General features: G+C 38.7%; 1 protein-coding gene across 13 annotated transcripts in view; it reads right to left on the bottom strand.

The window, feature by feature from the left end:
* Positions 1 to 27,644, bottom strand: part of FGF13 (fibroblast growth factor 13) — a 521,106-nt gene that overhangs the window by 48,270 nt on the left and 445,192 nt on the right. For 12 of the 13 annotated variants that reach the window (XM_081042381.1, XM_081042384.1, XM_081042390.1 and 9 more), the window contains 2 exons: positions 23,462 to 23,572; positions 17,972 to 18,075 (listed from right to left, as the gene is read on the bottom strand). In XM_081042381.1, coding sequence (XP_080898507.1) covers positions 17,972 to 18,075; positions 23,462 to 23,572 — 215 coding nt within the window. Of the gene's footprint in view, positions 1 to 17,971; positions 18,076 to 23,461; positions 23,573 to 25,508; positions 26,382 to 27,644 lie in introns of those variants that run through there. The other variant, XM_081042389.1, reaches the window with a different exon arrangement.

Genomic DNA, 27,644 nt, shown 5'->3' with positions numbered 1-27,644 from the left:
AATGTCAGTCCTTGCCATGTCTGAGGCATATTTACAGTGCACCTAACGGTCGAACCACTGAGATGGGCTGTCTCCCCAAGACAGGAAATAACTGTCAACAGTAGAAGGCTGTACCATAAACTCCTCAGCACCGTCCTACTAATTCAATGTACTCAGAATCCTCCTAGTTCTTGACAGAATTATGCACATCTCCATCTTCAAATATATTTTCAAAGGAGGAAGCTGGGAACATTCATCTTACTGTGTTTCTCTAAAATGAAACAATTTGTGCATAACTGGGAATCTTATGACAGATTCTATACCCTCTAAAAGTTTTTAATTTCGCTACCACTTGGGGATGGATGAAAGGAGACTATAAACTATGAAACAGCTTTTCCTGGCTCTTTTATGAGGGAACAGGACAGAACTCCTTGGACTTATTTTCAGAAACTCCAAATGCCAGCATTTTTGATTTCGATGAAATGAAATATAAAGGATAGATAAGCAAAACTAAGTCAAACCTGCACCATTTGCCCTTCCTCTCCCTTCAGACCACCAAAGCTTGGGTGTTTTATCTGCTAACAATTCCTCCGAAGAAATGTCAAGCATGTTTTCTTGCCAGCAAAAGTAATATAAATTCTAGGGAATCATGACTTAATAAATTCATAGAAGAGAGAAAATTCTCATGAATATACCGGAAGTTTGCTGCTATTTTGCAGTAACCCTAATGGAAACTGTTAATATAGTACATAAGTAGGGCAAATTTTTTTTTCCCGTAACTAAGGTAACTCAGGAGGTAAATTTGTTTTAATTTGACCTATGATTATGTATTTGTCAAATCTTGCATATTTAGTTGCCCAGAGATCCCCTCTGAAAAATACCAACTTTTCTAATACTATTTTACTGGGTTTGAAATAAAACTGTAGAATGCATAATTACCAACTGAGAAAGTAAAGCCTCTAACTACCACAATTATCCACATTAATTCAAATTGCATGAAAAGAGAAATAACAAATGTTTGGAAAGACTGTACTATGGAGGAAACTAAACAAACTAGCACCAAATGGGGTAATAAGATATGAGCTTGAAGTCCACTTGATTTGTTTCCTGGGTCATCACCAGTGGGGCAAGAAAACAGAGGAAGCAAGTGAAGCCCTTCTTAGACGATATAATAACTAAGAGTACCATAAAAGCATATTTCTTACCACAAATGAGAATTCCTTTCTTTTACAAATAACTAGGTATGTACCTTACCGTTTTCAAAGGCTGTCTCCCAGCCTTTACACACAGCAAATTGCCATATTTTGACACTGTTCACACATTCATTTATTATATGAGACACAAACCTTTGAAATGGGACATTTTCCATAGTTCAGCTGGATGAAGAGAAGAACCATTAAGTGGAGGCAATTAGAAGACACAAACTGTCATCCTTTATTGGTTAAGCCCAATTATGTCCCCAGTGGAATCCTAATGTTACTGTTATATAAGTAAACCAGATAATCAAAGGCAGAGAAAAGTAAAACGTTTCCATGAAAGATGCATTAGAAACCCATGTACACTGTTTTGATCATGAGTAGAAAATAACTGCTCTTTTCCTCAGGTATAACCCATCTATTTCAAAGATGATCCCCTGGCCAACCAGTACTGAGGAGAGCTTGTCTGCACGCCACTCAACCCCATTGCTGGGGATTTGATTAAGAATTTAATGATGGATGCAAAATTGAGGTATTTATGGCTTGCAAAATAGATTCCAGAGGGGCAAAGGAATCAAATTTAATACTCTCATTTAATATTTGAGGTAATTGAGATCCTGACAAAGGGAGCTGCTCAAGTTCATAATTCATTTGAACAGGCCTTAGATGCTACATTTCTAGATTTCTAGATCAGAACTTGTGCCCACCGGGGCAATTGTGACATTATTACTTGTTCAACCAATGTTTCTCATGTATTAAAAACAGGCATAGTTAATCAAATAGTATTCTATTCACTCTGTTTTGCAACGGTGACAAAGACTTGGTATACACATAAACCTCCATGACAAAGAGGGAGAGAGACGTGTGTACGTGCACACATGGAAACCCCCATGAAATTTGGATCTCTAAAGGGTTCCTTACTAAACTGCATGATTCTTGATTCAGTCATCTCTTATTATGTAGAGGAGAGAAATCATTTAATTTCTCTCAATATTTGGCCTCTTACATGGTAAAATTTTCTTGTATCATCTATTTAGTAAATGTTCATAGAGTGTCTACCAGGTATTTAGTAATGAAATTGGTACGGTGGGAACTATCAAAGAAGGAGAGGGCACCGTTCTTATCCACCAATGGCTTAAAAGTATGGTTTGGAGATACCAGAGTTATACACAAGAAACATCTGAGGAATGAAAGAGGTACATAAAAACAGTACACACACTGTGCTTTGAGAACACAAAGTGAGGCACTGTGTTGCTTACAAGGGCTTTTATAAGGTCATAACATTACAAGAAAATAGTCTGATATTATCAGATACTTCTTGAATTTCTATAGTTACAATTGACTTAATGAAGCCAAATAGAGTATGGCTGTCAGGATGTGTAATCCAGTTTCCATCATGGGATTTTTGCTAAATGAAAACGTGAAGGCAGTGAATCCTTCCATGAGCAATTCAGGAGAGAAGGGAATTACTGTAGACAAAACAAACAATAAAGCAAAAACAAACAAGACATCCCATCTCCTTTGAATTCAGAATGTCACACCTAAAGGGAAAACAAACTACTAGGTATTCTTATAAAAGAAAATTGCAATTAAAAGCAGGAATTAAAATTGAGTTGGTAAGAAAGCTTCTTTGAGCAACCACAAGGAGAAACAATAAAACTGTCTAGAGGAACAATTTTCCCTTGAATTAAGTGAAATGACCGCTGAAGGTACATAATTGCCTTGGGGACGACTGTTGATATCATAACAGCAAGAAAAACTATATGAATCTGCCACAAGATCATATCAGAGGTAGTGATTCTAGAATTGTGCAAAAGACTGAGACTCATGAAACAACTAAAAATAAGTTCATATATCTTGCAAGAAAGCCACTTAATGTTTCTTGGCTAGCAGTGCCTCACATACAAAGATTACGTACATACCTACAACTTCTAGAATAAAGAACCCTTTCAGTGTGACTCTAGGCCATAATAAAAAAAAAATGTAAATGGACAAAATGATGAATTTCAAGCTACTGGTTTTTTGTTTATTGTCACAAAATACACCTATTTTGACTTTGTCTTTAATTCAGCAGTACAAAATAGTAATCCAAATACAGTAGTTTTTCTTGACCACTTGTCAAGTACACATACTGTGATGCGAGGTGATGTAGCAATAGGGCTCTGAAAGAATAAATCACCAGGATAATATTATGTATTTTCATATTATTATTATATTGGGCTATCACTAGAATCCTAACCTTAAAGAGTCCTAGACACAGGACAAACTGAGAATGAAAACTCTTTTTATAGCAAATATTCTTTGGAATGACACAAACTAAATTCTCTCAAATGGGATCCTCCTACACAGAGAAAGGACATTTATTCAAGGGTGCCCCATGAACTTTGACCCATCATGGGTTCTAGTATAGTAGCTCTGCATGTGGCTTCCTGAAAGACAAATTTCCTCAATGCTGGTTCACAACGAAATGGTAATAGATTGGGCGGCAACACTAATAGCAAAGAAAGGTTTAATAAAGTCTCAAAAAAAGACAAATTTTCTCTATTACTCTTGTAGTTAAACTCCCCCTAAAAAAGACGATTGTTTTTTAACGTCTTTTAAGAACTAAGAACTGCTAACTTTTAAGAACAAAGTTTAATCTTAAATTCTAAGAGAAAATACATTGTTTATGCAAAGGGGATACTGGACGGCTTCAGTTGCTTCCCTAATGCTTCAACAACTGTTGGAAAATTCAGTGTAGCCACTTGGTTGGGTGAACCCATATGCTAATTTATAACCTATGAAATAGTCATTGATTCATTAAGAAATTAAAAGTTGGTAACATTGAGAAAAAGAAAGTGTTGTTGTGCTTATAAAAGTGAAATGGGAACATGTTGAACAATTTGTGAAGTTATTAACTAATGTGCCAGAAATGAGCAATTTGCTGATGATATTTTCCAGGTTTTTTCACAGCAGGCCCTATTTCCCCTGACTTAAAAACACTATGTGAAGTTTGAGATCCCTCAGGTTGAGGAGTGCTGAGCCACATAAAAAGCAGGGTTTAACCACTAATAGATGCTATTTATTCAGTAAGTCATTGGACTGATATCTCATAGTTTTATGACACTATGAGATTTCATTTAGAGAAATCTTAATATGCTTCTAGCGCTATACAAATGACATTGATATCTTGGTTGAAATTCTTGGATTCCTGAATTTTGGGTTTGATAAAATCTATGTAGTGTCAGTTAAGAAAATTATGTCATATTAAAGGAGCAACTCAAATAAATTGACACCTATATGGGGAATTAGTTAGTTATACATAGGAAAAGGGTAGAATGTACGTTTGTAAAGCCTCTCAAAGATTGACCTAAGTCACCATTCAATGATGTGTAACAATACTTCAGGAAATAATAATAATAAAAAACACTTAAGTAAGCATGGGTGGTTAAAGCAAAGTAAAAATCCAAACCAACTAATTATCGATCTTCTTTCAGCATGCTTTTTTTATATCAGCATTTAACCAGGACAATAACCGACCAAAGCACCAATCAAATCTCATTATGGTTCCAATTTTTTAAACCAAGGAAGTTCACAATTATTCTGAAAAAATGGCAAGAACTTCCCCCTCCCACATGGAAGATTGAGCATATGAAAAGACCATTATACAAATGCTTCTATATTTACCATAAAACACTTTGTCAAATATTCTGACAGAAAATACTAAATAAAACAATAGGAAAACCAGACCTTTTAGGTGTGTAATCAAACCATTTAAAACCTGTTTACATAGCTACTGATATGAATATTGGCACAAATGGGGTGAAAAAACAATGATGGTAAACTTATTTGAAAACACCATATAATCTCCTCTACTGATGCATTGAATGCCTGCTGTTTTACGGTGTATGTTTGCTACTAAAGTGGGAACAGGCATTGTGAGGTGCCTGAGTCAGGTGCTCCCACACTGTTGAACCCTGAGGGCAGAGCTTAGCACTTAGAGGCTAGTCAGAAATTCAGAGAGTGCTAATGTGTGTGGAAGAAAGTGCACTTCATTTCCATTTTGGCTCCCGGATACCACCATGACTGAGGTGGCCCAACTGTCAAAAAGAAAGGTAACTGGGTCTGAAAGAGATCTAGTTGAGAAGTGTTTCAGAAACATGTGGAATTCTTGTATTACTTTACTATTATTATTCCTCACCTGTTTGATTGCATCTTTTGAATGCTTTGATGGTACATAATTCCAAAAATAGCACAATCGTCCAGGCAGCTTGTGGCAACACACCTGCCACTCTTTGTCCACTTCCAGGTGCATGCCCCGAGAGGCAGAGCCCTTCCCTCTCCAATAGCAAAAACCATGAATGGTTCTTGCAAATAGATGAATGTCACCAGAATGTGTTACAGATGTTGAAAAACAAAACACCTCTCCTGATGCCGAAACTCCACTAATCTCACCAAGCCTTCAGAGGTTCAAGATAGCAGCTGTTGATGAGGGGTGGTGAATAAAAGGAGGAAATTATGGAGTGGGAAAAAAGCCTCTACCTCAAAATCTGGAGAGAAGACATACTAAAAGAGCTTCCAAACCACGTAAAATAAAATGCTGCTCCACAGGTCCTCGATGTGGACAGAAATCAGGCCAAGGTCCAAAGCAAAGAAAAGCACTGAGCGAAACCAGCCACCGTGGTTCTGTTGACCTCTATTCCTAAGGTTAATTACTGGTTTAAATAAAGTCTCAAGCCTAGATCAAAGACACTAGCAGTTAATCTTATGTGAAATTTCAGAATTGGTAAATTCAAATACCCTTGTGACATACAAGTGCTTTGATTTATTGATAGCCCTACTGGAAACAGAACGTTTTATCATTCTGTTTAGGAACAGAGGAGTACAAAGAAACACGATGGGTTGGCTAGCTAGCTTCTCTTGCTGGTAAGGACATTAGGAATGTAAATGTCATACACAGCTTTAATAAATGTGCTTTTCATGCACTTACTGTCTCCAGTGTTAACCACTCATCTAACCACCCGTCTAATCAGAGAGAAGTGGTACATGAGTAACAGGGATCTCAGAGCAAGAGGAGATGGTAAGGGTCATAACCTTGCTCCATTTCCCCAGCAGCCACGAAAGTCACTGGCAGAAAATGATAATTACATTCCAGAGAAATGAGCACTTGGTATTCCTCAAAATATCAGGTGTTAATATTTCCTGCATACTATAGTTTTAAGAAGTTTTAAGAAGTTGGATCTCTGTCCGTGGGCCTTCTCTTTGCTAGGCCTACTGCCGCAGCATGAAATGACAGAACAATGGAAGATAAGATATCCCTGTGTCATTGTCCTAACATGTGAGGTAGACTCGGATATACCTTAAAGCTTTGGTTGATAAAATCTACTGCAATCCACCTATATAACACAGGTGGGAGATTTTTTTTTTTAAGAGTCATATATTTATAAAACTTTTAAAGCCCTTCAGTTTACAAGCTTTCTTGATATAACTGAAAACCACTTTTCCACTGTATTCAATTTTACCTTCCCATGACATGTAAACATGGTCTTAATGTGATCTGCTAAAGACAGTGGTGCTAAACATCCAATATATATTGTTTAATACAACTGGTATTATTTCCATAATGACGCATCCTCACCCATCGCCATCCCTAAGGACATTCAAATTGTTTCCCTATGTGCAATTTTCTTATGGTGAGTTCTGGACTAAAAATAGCATTGCAAGCCTCAGAAGTTAGGGAGAAACCGTTTATGCCAATCCTTCCTGTAGTAGATCAACTATTAACAATTAGGGCTCTGAACGTAGGATAAATCTCCTGATATATGCTGTAAACTCCAGCTCTGGTCAGTATAGGTCAACGTGACCACTGTGTGGGGTTGCCTACTAACTTGTGGATGTTTCACAGATACCTGGTCATCAATTGGTTGACAAAGTTCCTGGACCCTTTCGTGCCTCAGTTTCTCTGGGAGTTTAGATGTGTGACTGGGCTTACTAGAGGAATGGAGGGAGTTTTCAGGAAATTTCTCCTTTAAGGGTTACGACACAGTATAGAAGCACTCAGCTTCAAGTCTACCCCAAGCTCTACCTCGATCTTCTTCAGTGCAAGTAGCCGGCAAAGAGGCTCTTTCATTAACACTTGTATTACAGTGAATCGCTGTGATGATCTGGGAAGGGACCAGGGAATATTTTATACAATATTTGTGAGAATTCTTTAATCAGACCAGTAACCAAACACTTGCATTGTTGTAGTCTTGTTGCTTTTGCAGCCAGATGATAGCGATGGATTTGTTATGAACAAGCTTTTTTGTTATATTATTTGCTACATACAATGGAGTTTTACCTGTTGGAATCTCATTTCAGAAAGCTATCCTTGTCATCTTCTGGTGTCTCATTGTCAATTATGAAAGTGTTATGAGATGATTCATCCGCTCCCTCTGGTAAGCATTTTTCATCCTCTGCATTATAGCCATCTATGTTCCTACATCTTGGGGTTGGTTATTTACATTTGATCTTTCCAGATCTCTATAATAATTTTTCCCCCTAGGGTAAAAATGGACATCATCTCTAATTTTGGCTACTTCTGTTATATGCTGGGCCAGAATTCCTATACACATCTGAGGCCCTTATGGAAGGGGATGTTATATATTATGGCTACTGGCTCTACGCAAAATCTATCCAAGAAATCAGTTGAGGCTTTCCCAGTAGTTCCACTTCCAGGACTGTCAAAAGCAGTTGGCAACAGAGTATCTGATGAATAACTTAATCAGAACGTTAGCACAGATGTGTTATCTTTTCACACATTCAGCGTGGGCAAAACATATTAAATGTATTCGTCAGGGGCTTGCCAGTTATTAACCTTGGTTCCAGCTATTATAATGATCAGAGAAATGCTTTCATTTAAAGTTTCCCTGTTCAGAAGTCACAATTTCCTTTAAGCAGCATAACCATTGAAACTAGTGCTGTTGCCTTCAATTTTTTTCCTTGTGTATCAGTAATTTATTTTCCGATATAATCTTAAAATATTAACACTTGAGAGGATCCATGAAAGATAATAAGTGGGCTCTTTAACTTATTTTAAATATTCAAAAGGCCTGACAGAAATAATATCATTTGCCTTTATTATAACACACATCTTTATTATTTTAATAAGTATTTATTAGAAAGGTAAATTTTGCTGGGTATTGCTTTATAACTAAGGGGGGAGGTAAAAAAATCAAATCAGTTAGTACTACTTAATGAGTATCGGATTTGTTAGGTAAACTTTTAAAACACAACTTTAATGGAAAGAAGGGCAATAAAAAAAAGTCTTGGTGGGCTGTTTGTTTTTTTAAAAATCACACTGTGGATTAAAATTATACAAACAAGAAGGCAGGGAATAAAAACAGTATCTACCAAGATGTGCGATTCACTGAAGAATTACATGAAACATAACTAAAAAGTCTTGTTTGCTGTTTTATAAAGTATTAAGCATTACCAAACATGTCACTAGAGCAAAAGGCATTACATGTTTAGTGCAGAGTATGTATTTAAAACAGAATTATTCTAGGAATTCTAAAATAACTCGTCCCACAATAGCAACAGAGCAATGAATATAAGATTGTTTTCTTCCATTTGTCTTTCATGTACTTGTATGTGTGCTGGTATGTGTGTCCACACATGCGTGTGCGTGCGTGTGTTTGTGCATTACCTCCTTACATCTGGCTTTATTTGCCGACTTTCTTCTTCATTGTTCTTGCCAATTATTTTATTCTTTAGTTCCAAGAGACTGGCTTTTTCCCTACAAATATCAATTTAGCTTCTGAGTTAAAGCCATGAGACACTCTTTTAAATATGTGCTCCATGACCTCTCATTTGGATTATTTCTCAACTTGGCCTCAAAAACATTATACAGAGCCAATCTTTTGCTATTTAGCTACAACTGCTACTGTCTCCTTGATTTCTGAGAAAGTACCATCCTTAGTCATTCTCTCCTGAAACTAAACCTTCACTCTGAATAATTTGCCATTTGTGGTTATTATTATTATTATTTTTTACAGAAACCATAAAGAGAAGGCACTTGACTTTGAAGGTAAAACCAACCAGATTTATCTGATTTCATATTCAAATAATGCCAAGCTAGATTTTCTTCCACATTTGAATGAAACATCCATTAACTGCAAAGAGAACTAAATATGTGAAATAATTTGTGACTTGGGAAATGTATTTTGGGTTTGAAAATTATGCTGATTCACTGGTATTCTGAAGGAATATCTAAGATGAACACAGCTACTTTGGTATACTTTTCAGAACAATAATTTTAATGACTTCTAACTTAACAGCACCAACACAATAACTGAAAGCCTCTTTAAAACATAAATTTTAGCTCCTTGAGTTAGCAGAGTCATATATTAGGAAATAAAACGTGCTTGTTTTCTCTGCTTTTCTTTCTGTGAAATAATTTCATTTTCTCCATTTTCCATTTTTAATACCACTCAGAAATACATAAGTGTATAACCATTCTTACAACCCACTAGACTAAAGTTTGGGTAAGTTTTTGTAGTGTACACTTTTCTAATTTGATATTAAATGAATCAAGTTCAGCAATTTTTGAATGAACTGAAGTATACAAATAAGCTGAAGTTGTAATCAGAATTTCAAATTTGAAAACTTAGGTTCCCAATTTTGGTGCCTACATCTAACAAACTTTTTTGTTTTCAGTGGCTATAGGGTAAACATTTTGATGGGCATTTTCAGTTTAGACTGAAGTTGTATTAAACATGATGGCTACTGGCTATATGCAAAGTCCCTCTATGAAATCAATTTTGATGTGATAATGATCATTTTCTTCTATATTGGATATGACAGTACTCATGTTCATTTTAAATCTTTTCCTCTTGTAATTGAGTCAATGCCACTTCCCTAAAGAGATGTAATATTTAAGCCAGCACACTCCATTTAATTCTATTATATGTGTAAGTGTCTATGATAAAAACCCTAGAAGTTAAATTATATGAACTTGCTGATACACAGATTTGACACAACATTTTACATGCTACAAATGTTTGCTGAGAGTACATTCATCACTCTGAATGGATCGATGAGTTCCTCTAAACTTTAACATCCTTTCTATATTAGAATATGGGCTACAGCTGTGAAGTCGTATCACTGAAAATTAGCTCTTAAATTGCCACACATTGAAATCAGAGGAACTAAACAAATCTGCAAAAGAGTAAGCTCGCAGTTGATAGCTAAACGTACTGAACATCTGCGGCATCTTAACATAAACGAACACTCCACCCTGAGTACGAAATTAAAACATACATCAGGAGCAATTTTAATTCACCTGGACAATATAAACTAACCTTCCATTAAATAATGGTATTTAAGCACAGTGACTAGAATGCTGAACCCAGAAAAGCTTTTGCTGCTGGGTCCTAGTTTCCATGATCTTTGTTCACTTTGGGAAAAACATGCTAATTTTTCTCAACCTGAATTTATCAGTAAACTTATATGGCATATGTAAGAATCCGTGGTCATTTCTCAATTTATCGACTAATTATCTTATTTTTTTAATAGGTTTGGGGTTCCTGGAAATCTAATGCTAAAAAGTGGGCTCTTAGGAGCAGGATATTTATTCAAAGTGTCTTCCAGTGGATTATTGACTAGTTGCAAAAGAGAAACAAGAACTACATAGTGGAAAATCAGACAAGATTTTGAGTGGATCATCAAAATTAATGATTATGATGGGAAAAGAAACCTGGTAAGTTAAGGTGTGTGCAAATAATCCAGTGAAGAAGGAAAAATCTGTCCCCAAGTCTGACTGGGGCCCTGGGATCAGTAATACACACTGCCTTATTCCCATGGCATCAAGCTGACAATCAGAGAGACCTGCTTTCTGGTCTTACATCTAGTTTACTGTGGTAGTCTCAGAACCATAAAACATGGCAGTAAAATCATTCCTATAAGTCCGCTACATGAATGGAAAAGGTTTACTTGACCAAGGATTTCTACTGGTCTACACATTTTAGCTGCCCGAACCCCAACAACAACCCAAGCAACGCTGTGTACTCTGGATATTGAAGAGTAGTGTTGATGAAAGGCAAGTAATCAGGCAGGTAAAAATGCTGCTTCTGAGTTCTGGAACATTCCAAAATCAAAAGAAAATGCCTTTGGTTTAGCTTTGAGTTTTTATTATCCTGTTTCTAACATCTGTTATTACTCCTCTATTAAAATAGATATTAGAACATTAATAATATCTTCACATTTAAGAATCTTGATTTACTATAGTTAATTGTTCATTTATTTCAAACAGTTGAAAGAGATATTACAACTAGCTCTATACTATTAAATATATATACTATTAAGTTTTGAGAAACTCTCAAAAGCATGTGTACAATTCATTATCATTGGTAAAGAAAACCCAAAGGCATGAGCAAAGTTCTCTATGCACAGTGAATAAAAATTTCCTTACAGTTCCAGAAAGACTTAGTTCTATCATGGACAAAAGTAAATGTGTTATCGAAGAAATGAAAAGATATTCCGTGCTCATGGATTGGAAGAATCAACATAGTTAAAATGGCCATATTACCCAAAGCAATATACAGATTTAATGCAATCCCCATCAAAATCCCAATGACATTTTTTAAAGAAATAGAACAAAAAAATCATCAGATTTGTTTGGAAACACAAAAGACCCCGAATAGCCAAAGCAATCTTAAGAAAAAAGAACAATACGGACAATACTGGAGGTATCACACTCCCTGACTTTAGCTTGTACTACAGGGCTACAATAATCAAAACAGCATGGTATTGGCAGAAAAACAGACACATAGACCAATGGAATAGAATTGAGAACCCAGAAATAAAACCACATAAAAATGGACAGATAATTTTTGACAAAGAGGCTAAAAACATACAATGGAGGAAAGACAGCCTCTTCAATAAATGGTGCTGGGAGAATTGGATAGCCACGTGCAAAAGAATGAAACTGGATTGCTATCTGTCACCATGTACCAAAATTAATTCAAAATGGATCAAAGACTTAAGCATAAGACCTGACACAATAAACTGCATAGAAGAAAACATAGGTACTAAACTTATGGACCTTGGGTTCAAAGAGCATTTTATGAATTTAACTCCAAAGGCAATGAAAGTAAAAGCTAAAATAAACCAATGGGACTATATATAACTTAAAAGCTTCTGCACAGCAAAAGAAACCATCGACAAAATAAAGAGGCAACCGACTGAATGGGAGAAGATTTTTGCAAACAGTGCCTCCGATAAGGGGCTAATATCCAAAATATACAAGGTACTCATGAAACTCAACAACAAAAAAACCAAAAACCCAATTGAAAAATGGGCAGAGGATCTGAAGAGACATTTCTCCAAAGAGGACATACAAATGGCAAATAGACATATGGAAAAATGCTCAACATCACTAATCATCAGAGAAATGCAAATAAAAACCACAATGAGATATCACCTCACCCCAGTCAGAATGGCTATCATCAACAAGACAAATAGTAACAAGTGTTGGAGAGGCTGTGGAGAAAAAGGAACCCTCATACACTGTTGGTGGGAATGTGGACTGGTGCAGTCGTTATGGAAGGCATTGTGGAGGTTCCTCAAAAAATTACGAATAGAATTACCATGACCCAGCAATCCCTCTCCTGGGTATCTACCCAAAAAATCTGAAAACATTTATCCATAAAGACACGTATGCTCCAATGTTCATTGCAGCTTTGTTTACGGTGGCCAAGACATGGAAACAACCAAAATGTCCTTCGATAGATGAATGGATAAAGAAGTTGTGGTATATATACACAATGGAATACTATTCGGCGGTAAGAAAAGACGATATAGGAACATTTGTGACAACATGGATGGATCTTGAGAGTATAATGCTAAGTGAAATAAGTCAGACAGAAAAAGCAGAGAACCCTATGATTTCACTGATATGTGGTATATAAACCAAAACCAACAAAAGAACAAGACAAACAAATGAGAAACAAAAACTCATAGACACAGACAATAGTTTAGTGGTTACCAGAGGGTAAGGGTGGTGGGGGGTGGGAGATGAGGGTAAGAGGGATCAAATATATGGTGATGGAAGGAGAACTGACTCTGGGTGGTGAACACACAATGGGATTTATAGATCATGTAATACATAATTGTACACCTGAAATCTATGTAATTTTACTAACAATTGTCACCCCAATAAATTTTTTTTAAAAATTTAAAAAAAGTAAATGTGTTATGAAATAATGGCTAATTATGATTCTCTGTGTCACAGATGGTTTCTCACTGCCACTTGTGCCTACATCAAGTCTGTCCCCCATGGCAACAAGAAAAAAAGGAGGGGGGAGGGTTCAGTACAAGAATCCCGAGATTAATCACAGAGAGTAAATTGCTATCTCTGTAGCGATAACAACATGGAGGTATTACTTCTTGATTTAATGGACAAAAGGGGGGAAGATACGTTAAAAGTGTAAAATTGAATTTAAGAGAAATTAAGGCAGGTAAAAGCAAAAATGCAAAAGAAGATAGAAAAAAGAAAAGGAAATAAGATAAGAAAGCTCCTCCAAGGATCAGCACTTTCCTTCACTTCAAGAAATAGTCCTTCAGAAATGTAAAGGCAATTTGTTTGCAAAGGCAGAAAAATATGATCAGCATGGTTTCCGGCTTCACTGCAGGGTTCTCAGTGCTATTCGACAATCATTTTTCTTAGTCCTAGATCACCAGTTTTCAATCCAGGCTTCACATTAGCATCAGCTGGGTAATTTTAGGAAATATTCATGCATAGATCCCACCCTCAGATATTTTGATACAATTGGTTTGGGTGTAGCACAGAGAATGGAATTTTTTAAGGATCCGCAGGTGATTCTAATAGGTAGTTAATAAGCGTGAGAACCATTCTCTCACTAGGGACCAGCAAACATTTATTTGGTCAAGGGCAAGATGGTAAATAATCTAGGCTTGTGGGCCACAAGGGCTCTGTTACAATTATTAAATTCTGCTGTAACAGCACAAAAGCAGCTAGAAACAATACATACATTAATAGGGGGGACTGTGTCCCAATAAAACTTTATTTACAAAAACAGATGGTAGGCCTGATTTGGCCCATGGGCCACAGTTTACCCACCCCTGGTCATTAGACTGTTTGTCTTTCTCCTTTCCCCAAACAACTATTCCAAACCGTCACCTATGCCATCCCTATGCCTCTGATTTTCAGCATATGGCCTCTCATTCTGTTTCAGTGGGAAAATACAGGTCATCCAGCTGGAAATCTTTCAATTTCCTCATCCATCACCTGCAGGCTTACTACACCTACCTCTGCATCTGTCCTCATTTCTTTGCCTCCTTTTGTAGCAGTGACCCTTCTTTTCAAAGGGAATCTAATCTTTTCACTTATATTCAATTACCAAACTCCATAAAGGATCCTATTTCCTATGTCTTTAATTCCTCTGTCTTTACTGGCTCTTTTCCTTCAGCTAACAAATATATTCAAGTGTCTTAACCAAAGGACCCGCAAAGCCTTCTTCAATCCTGTGTCCCCCCCCTCCTTTACCCACCCTTGTCTCTCTCCCCTTGTTTTAGAAATTGTCTGCCTACTTGCCTCTACTTGCTCTCTTCTCATTCACTCCTCAAGCCATTAGTCTGGCTTCTGGCTTCACTGCTCCACTGAGAGTGCTTTTGTCAAAATCACTGAAGACCTTCCTATGGTATATTCCTCATTCTTGTTTTATTTGTTTTCTCCGAAGCATTTGACATTGCTGACTATTCTGAAAATTCTCTCTCCACTTAGCTTTCACAATACCATGATATCTGCCACAATTAGTTCTGCTACTGCTGGCCACCCCCATGTTGGTATTCCCTAATATCATTTGAAAATTCTGTTTTTTTGCTATATATTCTCTCCACTATTCTCGTGACATCAACCACCACTTACATGGGATGACTCCCACCTTTTATCTGTAGCTCACGTGTCTTTCTCAATCTATAGGTTCGTATTTTCAAATATATTGCAAGATGTACTCGGGTATCTTTGTTCCTCAATTCTTCCCCTTTCCCTTTATTCTTCATCTCGGATAATAGCTTCACCACCATCCCAATTGCCAAATGTAGAATTCTCCCGCTCTCTCAGGGTCCCTCATTGACTACTGTGCAAATTAAAAACAAAACAAAACAAAACAAAAAAAGCAAGCATCTCTACGTGTATGGTTGCAGTGAGTGGCAACCATCCATATTCAACCATCCATGGTGGTCCTGGTTTCCCTCCAAATTCAATCAGCCACCAAATTTACCTCTAAAATATCTCATGAATCCATCTCTGTTTAGCCTTTGCCATTGCAAATGCTTTAAGGCAGACCTTCGTCATCCCTCACCAAGATTATTTTCAATAACTTTCTGACAATTTTTTTAGTTCCCACATCGGTAGCCCCTACTTCCTTTTCTTATTCTGCTTCCTCCTTAGGTCATTGTCCAGTCCTATTTTCTCTTTGCTTAATGGCAGCTGACAAAACCACAGACAGTATTTCAGTAGCAGAAGTGCTATGGTTTTATATGGAAGGGAAGAGTGATCCTTTCTCTTCCAAATGAAGCATGACATTCATTTAGCTTTTTGGTCACAGCAACACAAGTCACTGAAGTCATTAAGACAGACTATAGCATAAGAGAGTCTGGGCACCACACTTTACATAAGATACCAAAATGGAGCGCCTACAGAGGATGGTGATCAACATGGTGAAGGGACTCCAAATCATGACTAATAGGAGAAATGGGAAACACTGAAAAATGTATCCTGAAGGAGACTGATTCTTTCCTGGGCATACTAATTTGGATACTTTTTCTCTACAGGAACTCCGTTATCAATCAGACATCTTTCCTCCTTGACAAAACGACAGTTTCTTTTCCTTAATAGGAAGTGCTTACTGAAGGTTCCTTTTCCTTAATAGAAAATGCATGCAAAGTGTCCTGCATTTGCTGACTATTGGCCTGCCCAACATGGAAAGGAACTCCATCAATCTACAATTTTGATTCCCTGGGAAGCCCTCTGTAGAAATGAGCTCACATTGACACTTATCAGTTTGCTGGAATAATGGTCAACTTGAATGGTAGGCTATGAATTTTTAATATCAGTTCCCTAAAGGTAATACTGAATGCCCTCATTTTCTTGACTGGGGAAAACTGACATATTACCTAACTTAAATGACTTTTTCTAACTTAAATATTATTTCCATTTTCTTAAATTGTATTGTAGAAAGATTAAAAAAAATCAACCATTCTCATCATGGCACCACAACGGTAATAACTCAGTGTGAAATTATTTCTTATGCCACCTGGTATGTACCCTCTCAAAAGTATGCCCAGTATATTCAATTTCCTTCCCATGCCTGCATAGTCGTTTCAGAGAGCATTCTTTAAAAAAAAATAAAAAATTAAAAACCTACCTTTGTATCTGGTCCTGTTGAGGTAGTCTGTTGATCTGAATGAGGTTAATTAGAATCCTTCATTATTAAATGATCTTACCTTGATGTATAAATCTGAAAAGCAAATCCCCCTTTCTATTGTTTATAATAATAGCAATGTATTAATAAAGTGACAGATTTCATAAAGTTTGCAATAAGTCCAAATACAAATGAAAATTTGTAAAAAGAATAAAACTCCTACATTTATTAAACAGCAAGACAGTTGAAATGGCCTGAGAGGAATGCTGATAGTGACCAGGGTTTGAGGACTATTCTGATAATTAATCCTTTATTGTGATATGAAACCGACTACCCTGTTTACTGAAGGAACGGGCCCTTTGTGGTCTTACTCTTTTCCCACCTCTGAAAAACAGGGTTATGATATGCTTTCCTCCATGTCCACCAAGAGTCTTTCTACGCACCTGGCTTTGAAACAAATTCAGGGAGTAGGAAGAGAGCAAGAGTGGTTAAAGGTAACCACTTTTGCAGTTTGAGGAATAGATTCCTACAGTTGCGGTAATAAGCCTCCTTCAAGGCTATCTAGTAGGAAATGCAGCAAGCAGTTTTCTCTGTTTCTAACATTCTATTCTTTCCCCCAAATACACGAAATTCATAACAAAGATTAAAAATATTCATATATCAAGGTGGTCTCCTGCAGTCTGTAACTAGATCTGCTGATGAGAATGAAATCCTAACCCTAGTAGTGTACCATTTCTATTTTTAAATGTTAAATAAAAAATTTAAAGCCTAATTTGGCCCCATTTTTACCAACGTTGAATTGGTATCTACCTTGTTAATAAATCTCTTGGAAAAAGTTCCATTTTTTACTCTGTTCATTATAAACTCATAAGAAAAAGGCAAGCAGGAATTTGTATGTAAGGAGAGCTTGATGGAAAAACAGAATTAAAATAGAGGCAGCAAACTTGACCTAACTGAACTGAAGATAAAAGAAACCTTTAAGAACTGTTCTTTATGTCCTAGAGGTGATCTGAGAAAGAGGTGTCATTAATATCTTTAGGAATAAACATGGATAAATATATGTTGAACTGAATTATAGAAATCGCTTTCCCACAGCAGCAAAGTAAGACAGATCATTATATTAAATGCCATGTAATATAATAACCCGAATGCCACTGTATGCAAAAGTGTTTAGTGGAACTTCGACTTCACACCAAAAATATTAGCTTCAGAAGATCAATTAGTAATAGATATAATTTTCACTGGAGGTTAATTTGTCCTTTCCAATGAGATAGTGCCATCAATACTTTCTTGCATCACAGAAATCTGCCATGATAACACATATGTAGCATGTTTTATGCATATCAGATGAAAACTACAACAGTCAAAACATGAACACAGTGAAAGGCTTACCGAGGTGTATAGGTATCCCTCGCTGTTCATTGCCAAGTACAGCTTCGTTTGAACTCCTTGAATAGCCACCACTCGAAGACCCACAGGGATAAGGTTAAACAGAGCTGAAATCAAAAATAATGTGAAAACAATGTTGTACTCTGAATTCCACAGCTTTCAATGTTTCCAGTAGCTCCTCCAAAAAAAGTAATGTGTGCTTGGAGAGAAGAGGCATATATTTATAAACATACTGTATACATAGGGTCTCTTCTACCTTTTAGGATATTCATAGTGGCAGTCAGGTAACTGGGGCTATACCTGGGGCATATTCTCAAATACCCTGGAGAAAATGGAAGACAATTCCATGGTTTGCAATAGCGTTAAGAGGTAGGGACTCTTAATGCTTCTGGAGAAATCTAGTTCCAGGAATTGGTCTATTGGTCTAAACAGTTTCGTCCTCAACAAACTAAGATTTTAAACTGCTCCCAAGATAATTGCTCAAATTCACAGAGACAGTTATGATCCACCAGTTGGGGGAAGATTCCTAGAATCTTAGAAAAGACACTAGTCCAATTCCCTCATCTAAATTATCTGTATTATTTCCAATGCAACAACCCAAAAATAAATCCAGGCCTTGAAAGAAAAAGGCATATTGTGTTCTTATGTTCCTCGAGTATTTCTTAAAAAACCAACACTTTCCAAGGTAGGGTTGAGAGGGGTCCTAGCTTTTAGTCTCCAGGAGCAGCGCTTATAGGAATAAAAATAATGAACCTGATAGGTTTATTTATGTAATTGAATTATTATTATTTTTGCAAAATAGTTGTAAGTGGGCAGGCAGCTGGTGCCCAAGAGGCCTTCAGTTCTCCATTTGAAGGTTTGACTGCGTGAAACTTACACCCAGGCTCTTCTCACAATCACACACCACTCACTGGAGAAAACCAGTGGGCGTCCTCCCCCTACCAGCTGTCTCCTCCCTCCTACACCATGAATAAAAATAAAACAGTACATTTTTAAAACGTAGTGCTTGCCACACACATCTTTAGAAAATAGTATGTGCACCTTTCTTTCAAGAGTCTTAGACCAATGTTGATTTCTGCTTTGGTGTGTAAGTTTATTGAGGATGATAACTTGATCTGCTATCATTTCTGTGAACAAGAATGGAAAAGAGTCAGCCCGTGGGTAAGAAGAGCTTTTCTGAGCTATCTTATCTTGCTGCCTATAGATTCTGCTGTAGTAGGTGGGGTCATATGGATGAAGAACATTAAGGAACCACGAAACATTCCATGGTGAGCCTACAACGTATCTTTCTCTTAAAATCAGGGTGTTACCAAAGAGAAGCTAGAACATACTGTACAGTTCAAAATACAAGTGTTCCTACCACATGCCACTGGTGGCATTTCATTTAATACTCGTATTAGAAGCTGTGCCCTTCTGTTACGTGAGGTAAAGGGAAGTAATTGCAGATTGCAAGCCACGATCTCATGCTATATTTGACAATGCAATGCACAGGAAAGAAGCCTGAGACCTTTGAGCATGTCATGTATATATATTTCTGTTGATGCCTTGCTCGCATCACAGCAGGTGCTTAACACGCATTTGTGGATTGATAGCAATCTGTATGGTGAAAACATGATAATATATTTTTGGAAAGTAATATATCACAATCCCACTATATAAAAGCTCATAGTGTAACAATTCTGAGATGTCAACCAAATGAAACCAAACCCAAACCTTCATATGGGTTTGGTTTAAAAGCCATACCACTGCGTACCACTGGACAAACAGACCACCAGCATACGTGTGAATCCTAGTTTAGGCATACTAATAGATGACAGAGAATGATAAATGAAATTCAGAATTGTTCGTAGAACTTAATTTTTCACAATATTCTGAACTTCCTTAGTTCTCTTAGTGCAGCTTGTAACAAGTGGAAAGAGATTGATTGATTTGATTTTCACTGTATGCCTCAACCACTCTCTGATGTGGGTTTTAATGAGTGACAGAATATTTAAATTCCAAATATTAGATATCAGTGGGAGAAAGAGAAGCAAAGAATATCAGTAATCCATGCCTGGGATTATCTATTATTGAATAACCATATAGTAGAACATGAATTACTCACTCTGTACCAGAAATTTCTATGAAGCCTGATTGAAAAACAATCACCACTCTAAAACAAAAAATTAGAGAGCAGCGAATGCAGAGAGTGGCTGGTTATACTAGTGCAACCTTTACTTTAGACATTCAAGATAGATCACAAACTGGGTTGGGTTAAAGTCTGTCTAAAGGGACAGTCTTTCCAGATAGAAATGCAAAGAAATTATATTAGAGGTGAGCTTGGACAGAATGAGTATTTTCCTGTATGCCTTTATTTCCCTAAATGTGGAGTACTTCTTCATGGACTTCAGATGCTATTTTGATGAGGATTAAAATATTCTCAACATGAGAAGAAAACAATTGATTTCATTTCTGTATCTAAAAGTAACATATATATGTGTATATATATATATATATGTATAGATATATATATATATACATAAAATACCTAAAATCTTTTTTCATCAAAGTTTTAAAGACGCTTTTAATACATAACAAGGGCCTTTGTTTCTTGTTTGTTCACTGTTGTCTACATAAAGACAAACTCCTCTACCTTGAAGGGACCATTTTCTCAGAGTCCTGTACATATTATTGGCACTCAAGGTTTGCTGAAAAGGACATTGAGGCCATCCTACTTCATCAGGTTGGCTAAGGTCAATTTCTGAAAAGGCATAATTAATAAAAGTATATCTTAACGTAGATTGGAAAAACTTGACACGTTGAACTGGTAACAAACACTCCAGTAGGTTTGAGGGGAATGCTGCCTATTCTCTTAAAATAGCCCTCACTGGGGCAGATACAGTAAAACTGCTGCCATAAAATGTCTATCATCTTTTTCTTTTTCAGGGGGAAATACATAATTTACAATGGCTGATTTGCTCATGAGATTTTATTGGACTGACATTTACCACTGTAATAAATCTACCTGAAGTCATCTTAAATGCATAATATCCAACATACGTTTTTAGAAATGGATTATCTGGGTAAAAGGTGAACTGATCTGTTTTATGATGATCTTGTTTACCATGTCAGAATTAAAATATAAAACCAATCAAATTGAACTAAATGAGAAAACTGATTAAAAATACTAAAAATTAAGAAAAATATAAACACGATACCACGAATACATATTAAGGAAGTATTATATAAATGAAAAAGTGATAGTTGAAAAAAAAACAACTTGTACCCTTGTTCCACTCATTTAAAATAATTAGTTAAGTAATGAATGCTAAGAAAATTGCTTGGCTGTAGGGGAAAAATTTGCATGGCTAGACTTCCACTTTAATGATCATCTTACTCATTAAACATTCTTGTTTCTTTATGACTTATGCCCTACAATATCCCCAATTGGGAAGATAAGCTAGTTCCTTAGCTCCCTGGCCTCTGGTCACACTTAGCACGGGGGGTAGACTCAAGTCCCACAGACTTCCTATTTCTTTCTTTTGAGATACTTCTCATTTGTATGCTTCATGTTATATACTTACCGTCAACTGACTTACCTTTCATTATTTCATTCTGCCTAAAGAGATTCTGGTTATCAAGCCATATTCTTGAAAGGTCTTACAACATCGTGAGTACACAGAAATGCCATGCATCAGTCAGAGTTACAAAACAACGAAAGGCAGAAGCTATGTATATGTAGGAATTGAAGAGTAAAACCTACTATGTGATTTAAAGCTACACAGTAAAAAAGGAAGCCTTGATTTACATACATATGCGCATATGTGTGCATGTGTCTCCGTGTATATGTATATGAATATACACATATATACATATATACATACATATATACATATACATATATATCCTAAAATGACTACATATAGTGTAATCTTGATGCAGTTGGCCTATCACTGTTTATAAGGCACAGCAAATGAATCGTCTATTTTTTTTTCCTTTTCAGGAAAAGCATGTGAACACTGGACCCCAAACAATTTTTAATTTTTTTCTGATTTCGATCTCGAGAAGATGTTAAAAATAATGGGGGAAAAGTTGAGTGAGTGAGGCTCATTAGCAGCTAATCATGAACTTCCTTTCAATAACACCCAATGGTTGAGGTACTTTGGAAAACACAGCAGCTTACATACATCCTCTAATTCCTTCCCCAAAGACTGATTTAGACATACAATTTATGGGCATGTTTTATTACTGATCATCATGTACTAATGTCTGTTATATGATTACAGTAAAACCCTCTAGTTACACTTGACTAATTTTTTTTTCAAATAGGAGCATATGCATAAAAGAATGTCTGGGATACTTTAATATCGCAACAGTAACACAGCGTTTTGCAAAACAGTGAAGAGCCAGTTGGTATGAACGCTCTTCATCCTTAGTACCAAAAGAGCTTTCAAGGGTAATTAAAGGTGACTTCCTCTTGAGGTCATAGCTTGGCCATCAGCGCTGGAGACATTCTTAAAAGGTGGGAAAGTCTTTAACATTTAACATTGGGACCCTCGTTTATAGCTTTGCTGTCTAAAACCACACATCTCAACAAATGCTGCACAGGACTCAATAGCATGCAGATTGCTTTTCCTCGGCTAGATGGTAATGGGAATATTTCTGGGAAATTATCAAAGTCTAAGGGAAATGTAATATAAATTAGGGAACATGGAGAATGAATTATCAGAAGTAGGTGTTTTAGCCTCATGGAACATTTAATAGGTTTCCAGAAATTGGAAATTGCAAGAAAACCCCAGTTGTTACCACTCACTATTTGGGAGTTTATGTTTTTATTATTCCAAACAAATAAAGCATATGTAAAAGGTTATATAACATCTTGGAATTGCCTTATTTCAATAGTTAGAAATAAAATTGTATTTTTGATGTGTTTCCTTTTTAAGTTCTCCATTTATGGTCTCCAATTTGGTCTTAACCCATGGTTAAAAATAAAGCACTAAAAGAAATCTCTTTACCCACCTGTGGAGGTATCTCAACGTTACAATCCAAATTAGTCTCAGAGTTTTCAGTGTATGTGGAAGGGGGAGCAGAAGTGAAAGCTGGTAATGATGAATTCTCATGACATGAAAACACTCCTTTCTCTTGGGACGAGACTGGTTCTTACGAGTAGAGATACAGTGCTATTTCAGGATCAGTATGTGGGTAAGTAAATTTTCTATGGGAAAAAGTAATAAAATCCAAAGGACAGCCATAATTCTATCCAGATTACCATGGAGATGACATTTGGATTATTCTTCAGATGGTGTCAACATTATTTTCTATAGTTCACAATTTTAGATATTTTCACGTTCAACTTCCTTTAGGTAGAACTGCATAAACAGGATTATATAGGGTTGACTATATTTCGCATTCACTTCAGGATTTAGCAAGGGTTGTTTATTTAAAAAAAATAAAGAAAGAAAACACAATGTCAACAACATGCTGGGATACACTATTTATTTTGCAGTCACTTACTGTAAGTGCTGTCCTCGTCTTTTGTGCCATCAATGGTTCCATCTGCCTGCAGCTGTAAGTGGTAACCTTGTCGGCTGTATAGTTTGGTAACTATACCCTTAAGTTGAGGCTCTGTAAAGAGAACAATGGTTTGAATCAATTGTTAAGTTGTGCACGGGAAGTTGAAAAGACTCAAAATTCAAAATTGTAATGTCATTTACAACTTTTAGTGGAAAAGATCAAGACACACTTTTAAACAGTCCTCTGACTGAAAGGAAACAAACAATCTTCGTTTCAAACTAAATCTCCAAACTGAAGAAACATTTGATTTCTACCTTGTAACATTGGTAAAGCTCTAAAGCTTCTGAGCCCAGCTACAGTTTCTGATAGGTTGTCCTTTGATTTACAGACTGGTACTCTAATTGAGCAGTCGGAATGGGTTGGCAAATGGCACATCCTGCCTTTTAACAATGTGCCACTTTTCATGTGCAAGGAAAAGAAAGAATGCAAATATAATTTAGAGTGGTTTACCAAACAGGGACCAAAAATACACTAGCAAATATTTTCCCCAGAATTACTGCAATTTGAAAAATAGTCCCCTCCATTCTAAGAAGGTTGAAACGCATAAATAACCTGCAACCCCTTCAAAGAACTTATATTTAGAAAATTGAGCAGTGATACAAAAAAAGGAGGAGTGGAGGAGAATATAACAACCATTATCATACCCTATCATATTTATTATCCTTAGGGAAAACGGATGCAAAAAGAGCAGGATTTTTGCTGGTAGAAAGGAAAGGAAAATTATTCATACTTATTTTCAAATTTATTATTAGAAACATGGTTATCCAAAACACGTGGTCTCAATTAAAATGATTTTCAAATACGAATCACCACAGAATAATAAAGTAACAGTCATGTTACCGAAAATTTCCTTATACCCAATACAGACACCTATACTGAAATAATATTTATGTGATTATTCGGGCCACATAATCATGCTTTGCAACAGCTTAAGCCTTTTCCAAAAAAGCCTAATTTACAGCCAATGCCTTAAAAAACTTCGAGTCAACAGAAAATGTCTGCATTTCCATTACAGTGTGCAGAATACATAAATTCAAAAATAACAGTTTGATGAATAGGTCTGAAAGTCTGCAGTATTTACATAGTTAAAAGTAAGAAATGAGCGTAAAGGAGTTATTTGGTTAAGAATGGCGAAGTAAGAATGGCCAATGTTCGCCTGAAGCTTTACCGTGACACAACCTGACACTTAGAGCTGTGTGAATATCCCCTGACACCAGAACGTCACGTTAGTCTGATTACTGAATAGGTTCAAAAGGACTCACGCTCTGGCTATGAGTTTAAATTGTCGCTTCAAACCTGCATTTTAGTATCAAGTCACCACAGTTTTACTATTCTAACCACATCACTAAGCTCTTTGCCACAACGTTCTAGGAATCCACTCTCCCCTCTCCAGCTAATATTTAAAGCTGCACAAGTCAAGTCTGTCCCGATCAAGCTTAAAAGTGATCAAAGAAACAGAGTGCCTAGATAGCAGAATCCCACGGACAGTGGAGGGGAAGGGTCAGACTTGCGGGGATAAAGACAAGGGAAGGATTCCCCATGTTTTCCTGGGGTGGCAGTGGTGTCTGCCCAGGTCCAAGCCTGCAATTTCACACACACACACACACACACACACACACACACACACACACACACACGATAGCCATGTCTGAGTCGCGCCTGGCCTGAGCTGGGGTTCATGCACACGTGTGGCACGCCTGAAGCTGAGGGCGCGCCACCTGGGCAGGGTATGCCCCCAGGCTCTGCGCCTGTCCCATGGCAGTAGCAATGCAGCAAGCCAGGTACCATTACGAAGGAGGTGAGAAAGCAATCGCTTCCCACGCACGCACACCGGCTCGGTGGCCACATACACACACGATGGGCCGCCAACAAACTCACCTGCGCTTACCTACATGCCCTGCGGCCCCTCCGCGCCCTCCAGCCCCTCTGCACTCGTAAAGTATGAAACAAGCAAACAAAACAAAAGCAGCCAGGAGCCCCTTCCGACCTGGTCTCCTTCTGCGCCTCTTCTTGGAGCCGAAGAGTTTGACCCGGGAAAAGACGTTTAACTTGTTTTTGTCGCAGCTGGTCTTGCCTTTGCTGGGGCTGCTGACACACTTGCAGGCGTTGGATTTCTCGCGCTCGCGGGCTTGTCTCTTCTGACGGATCAGCGAGCTGGCGATAGCCGCCGCCATAGCCACGACGCCCACCACCACCACTTCTTTTGCTGCCCCTCTTTGGCTTCGCCTCCTCCGTCCGCTTCTCCGTCGCTCGCCCGCTGTCTCGCGCCTTCGCTGCCTTCGGCTCCTTAGCCTGCGCTCGCCGGGGCTTCTCCGCGCTCGGGCTTCAGCCGAGGAGGGGGCTCAGCATGCCGTCCCGGCTCCTCCGGCGGTGGTCGAGCTCCCGCGCGGGCTGCGAGCTACCTGGGTCCCAGCCGACGCCACAGCCCCGGGCCGGGATCGCGGGCAAGACTGGCGGGCGGAGGCAGAGCTGCGCGACTGCGTGCGCTCGGCCCCTGCGCCCCGAGGACACTGTGCAAGTCCAAACGGCTCGGGTCGGAGTTTGGCTGCACCCCCCCGCCCAGTGCCTCGCGGAGGGGGCAGGAGGATGGAGGCGGGCGGAGGGAAAGCGCGGGCGGGAGAGAGGCCGAGAGCGCGGGTGGCGGGGAGGAGGGGGGAGGGGGTAGCGCGCGGGGGAGCGCGCCCTCACCCTGGCCCCTCCGAGCCTCCGACTAGTCCTTGCAACTTCCTGGCCTGACAATCAGGAAAAGTTGGCCCGTGCCAGATTTCCGACGGGGATCAAACAGGTAATGGCCTAGCATCTTTGCAGCGGCTGTTGCTGCTGCTGCTGCTGCTGCTGCTGCTGCTGCTGCTGCTGCTGCTGCTGCTCTGGGCGCGGCACAGTCTCAGCACAGGAATTCCGTCGCCGCAAGCACCCTCCGGTAGAGTGCGACAGTCTCCGCGAGGCCCCCTCCCTCGGCGGCCCCTCCCTCCCAGAGTCCAGCCCGCGGGCTCCCCACCCGCCCACCCCCCAAGTCCCCGGAGGGACGCTGGGGCTAACACCTGTAGGGGCTTAGGCCCTGCCCCATCACCAAATCCTTCTCCCCTCCTTTCCCCGAAAGGAGCTTCGGGAGCAAACAGTGATGGAGGAGGCACCGGGATGAGGTAGTTGCATTGGAGGAGCGAGGGTGGGTGGGGTGGGGTGGTGCTTGAAGATGGGAGATGGCAGGATGGCGAGTTTCGTTAGTGCATGACTCTCAGCTGGCCATGGTTATGTCCCCGCTGGGGGCCCTGGTAAGTTGCCCAGCCATCTGCCCCAGGCTGCCACCTCAACACCCCACCCCCAAATAACCCCACTGAGTTATGTCTTCTGGCGACACTTGTGGCCGGGGCTCCCTGACGGGTTCAGGCCCCGCGGCAGCAGCCGCAGCGTCAGGCACTGCAGAGCTGCGCCCGCACACCGCGCTGCCACCCAGTGGTTTTTGCTGACTTTTCATTTCGGGCCATTTCAATTTGTGCGGTCCGAACCACGTATTTCCTCTACGCCCCCTCATCGTTACTTTCGGGGTTTGGGATCCAAGCAAAGAGCTGCAGTCGTGCACCATAAGCAGCATTGGAGAAATGCAGAGCCGAACCTCCTTATTTAAGCCGTAGCCCATCTCCAGTCTCCTAACTTCTTTTTTTCCCCCTGCTCCTCAAGCTCAGGCAGCCTCTCTCCCTCCAATTCAGGAATCCAGCCTGGCTTTTCCCTCGCCTCACTCCGTTCACAAGTTGTCCCTTCCCTGTTCTATATTTTAATCTGTAGGAGAAGAAAGAAGGAATTTTGAGGTCAAGAATGCAATAGAGAATGGTCCATCCACACTCCTACCTTCAAACAGAGACAACTGTTTTACTTTTTTACTTGATTTCGGATGCCAAAAACGATGCCCCCTTTTGGGGGTACGGCTGCTCTGTCTTGGAGCTGCCACTACATTCTCTTTACTGGACTCCTCCCTCTTCCAGATCTTTTCAGACTAGATGTAGATGCAAAACCAAGTGTCCAGACTCCAGCCCTTCTTTTCTTGCCTGAGCTCCCAACTAGGAAACTCAGGCTTCTTAGCCCATCAGAGCTGAATCACCTGACGCTTCTGTAGATTTCCAGGGCT

Source organism: Rhinolophus hipposideros (genome assembly GCF_964194185.1).
Source record: "Rhinolophus hipposideros genome assembly, chromosome: X".
Classification (NCBI taxonomy): domain Eukaryota; kingdom Metazoa; phylum Chordata; class Mammalia; order Chiroptera; family Rhinolophidae; genus Rhinolophus; species Rhinolophus hipposideros.
This window is presented reverse-complemented; position numbering and strand designations above follow the sequence as displayed.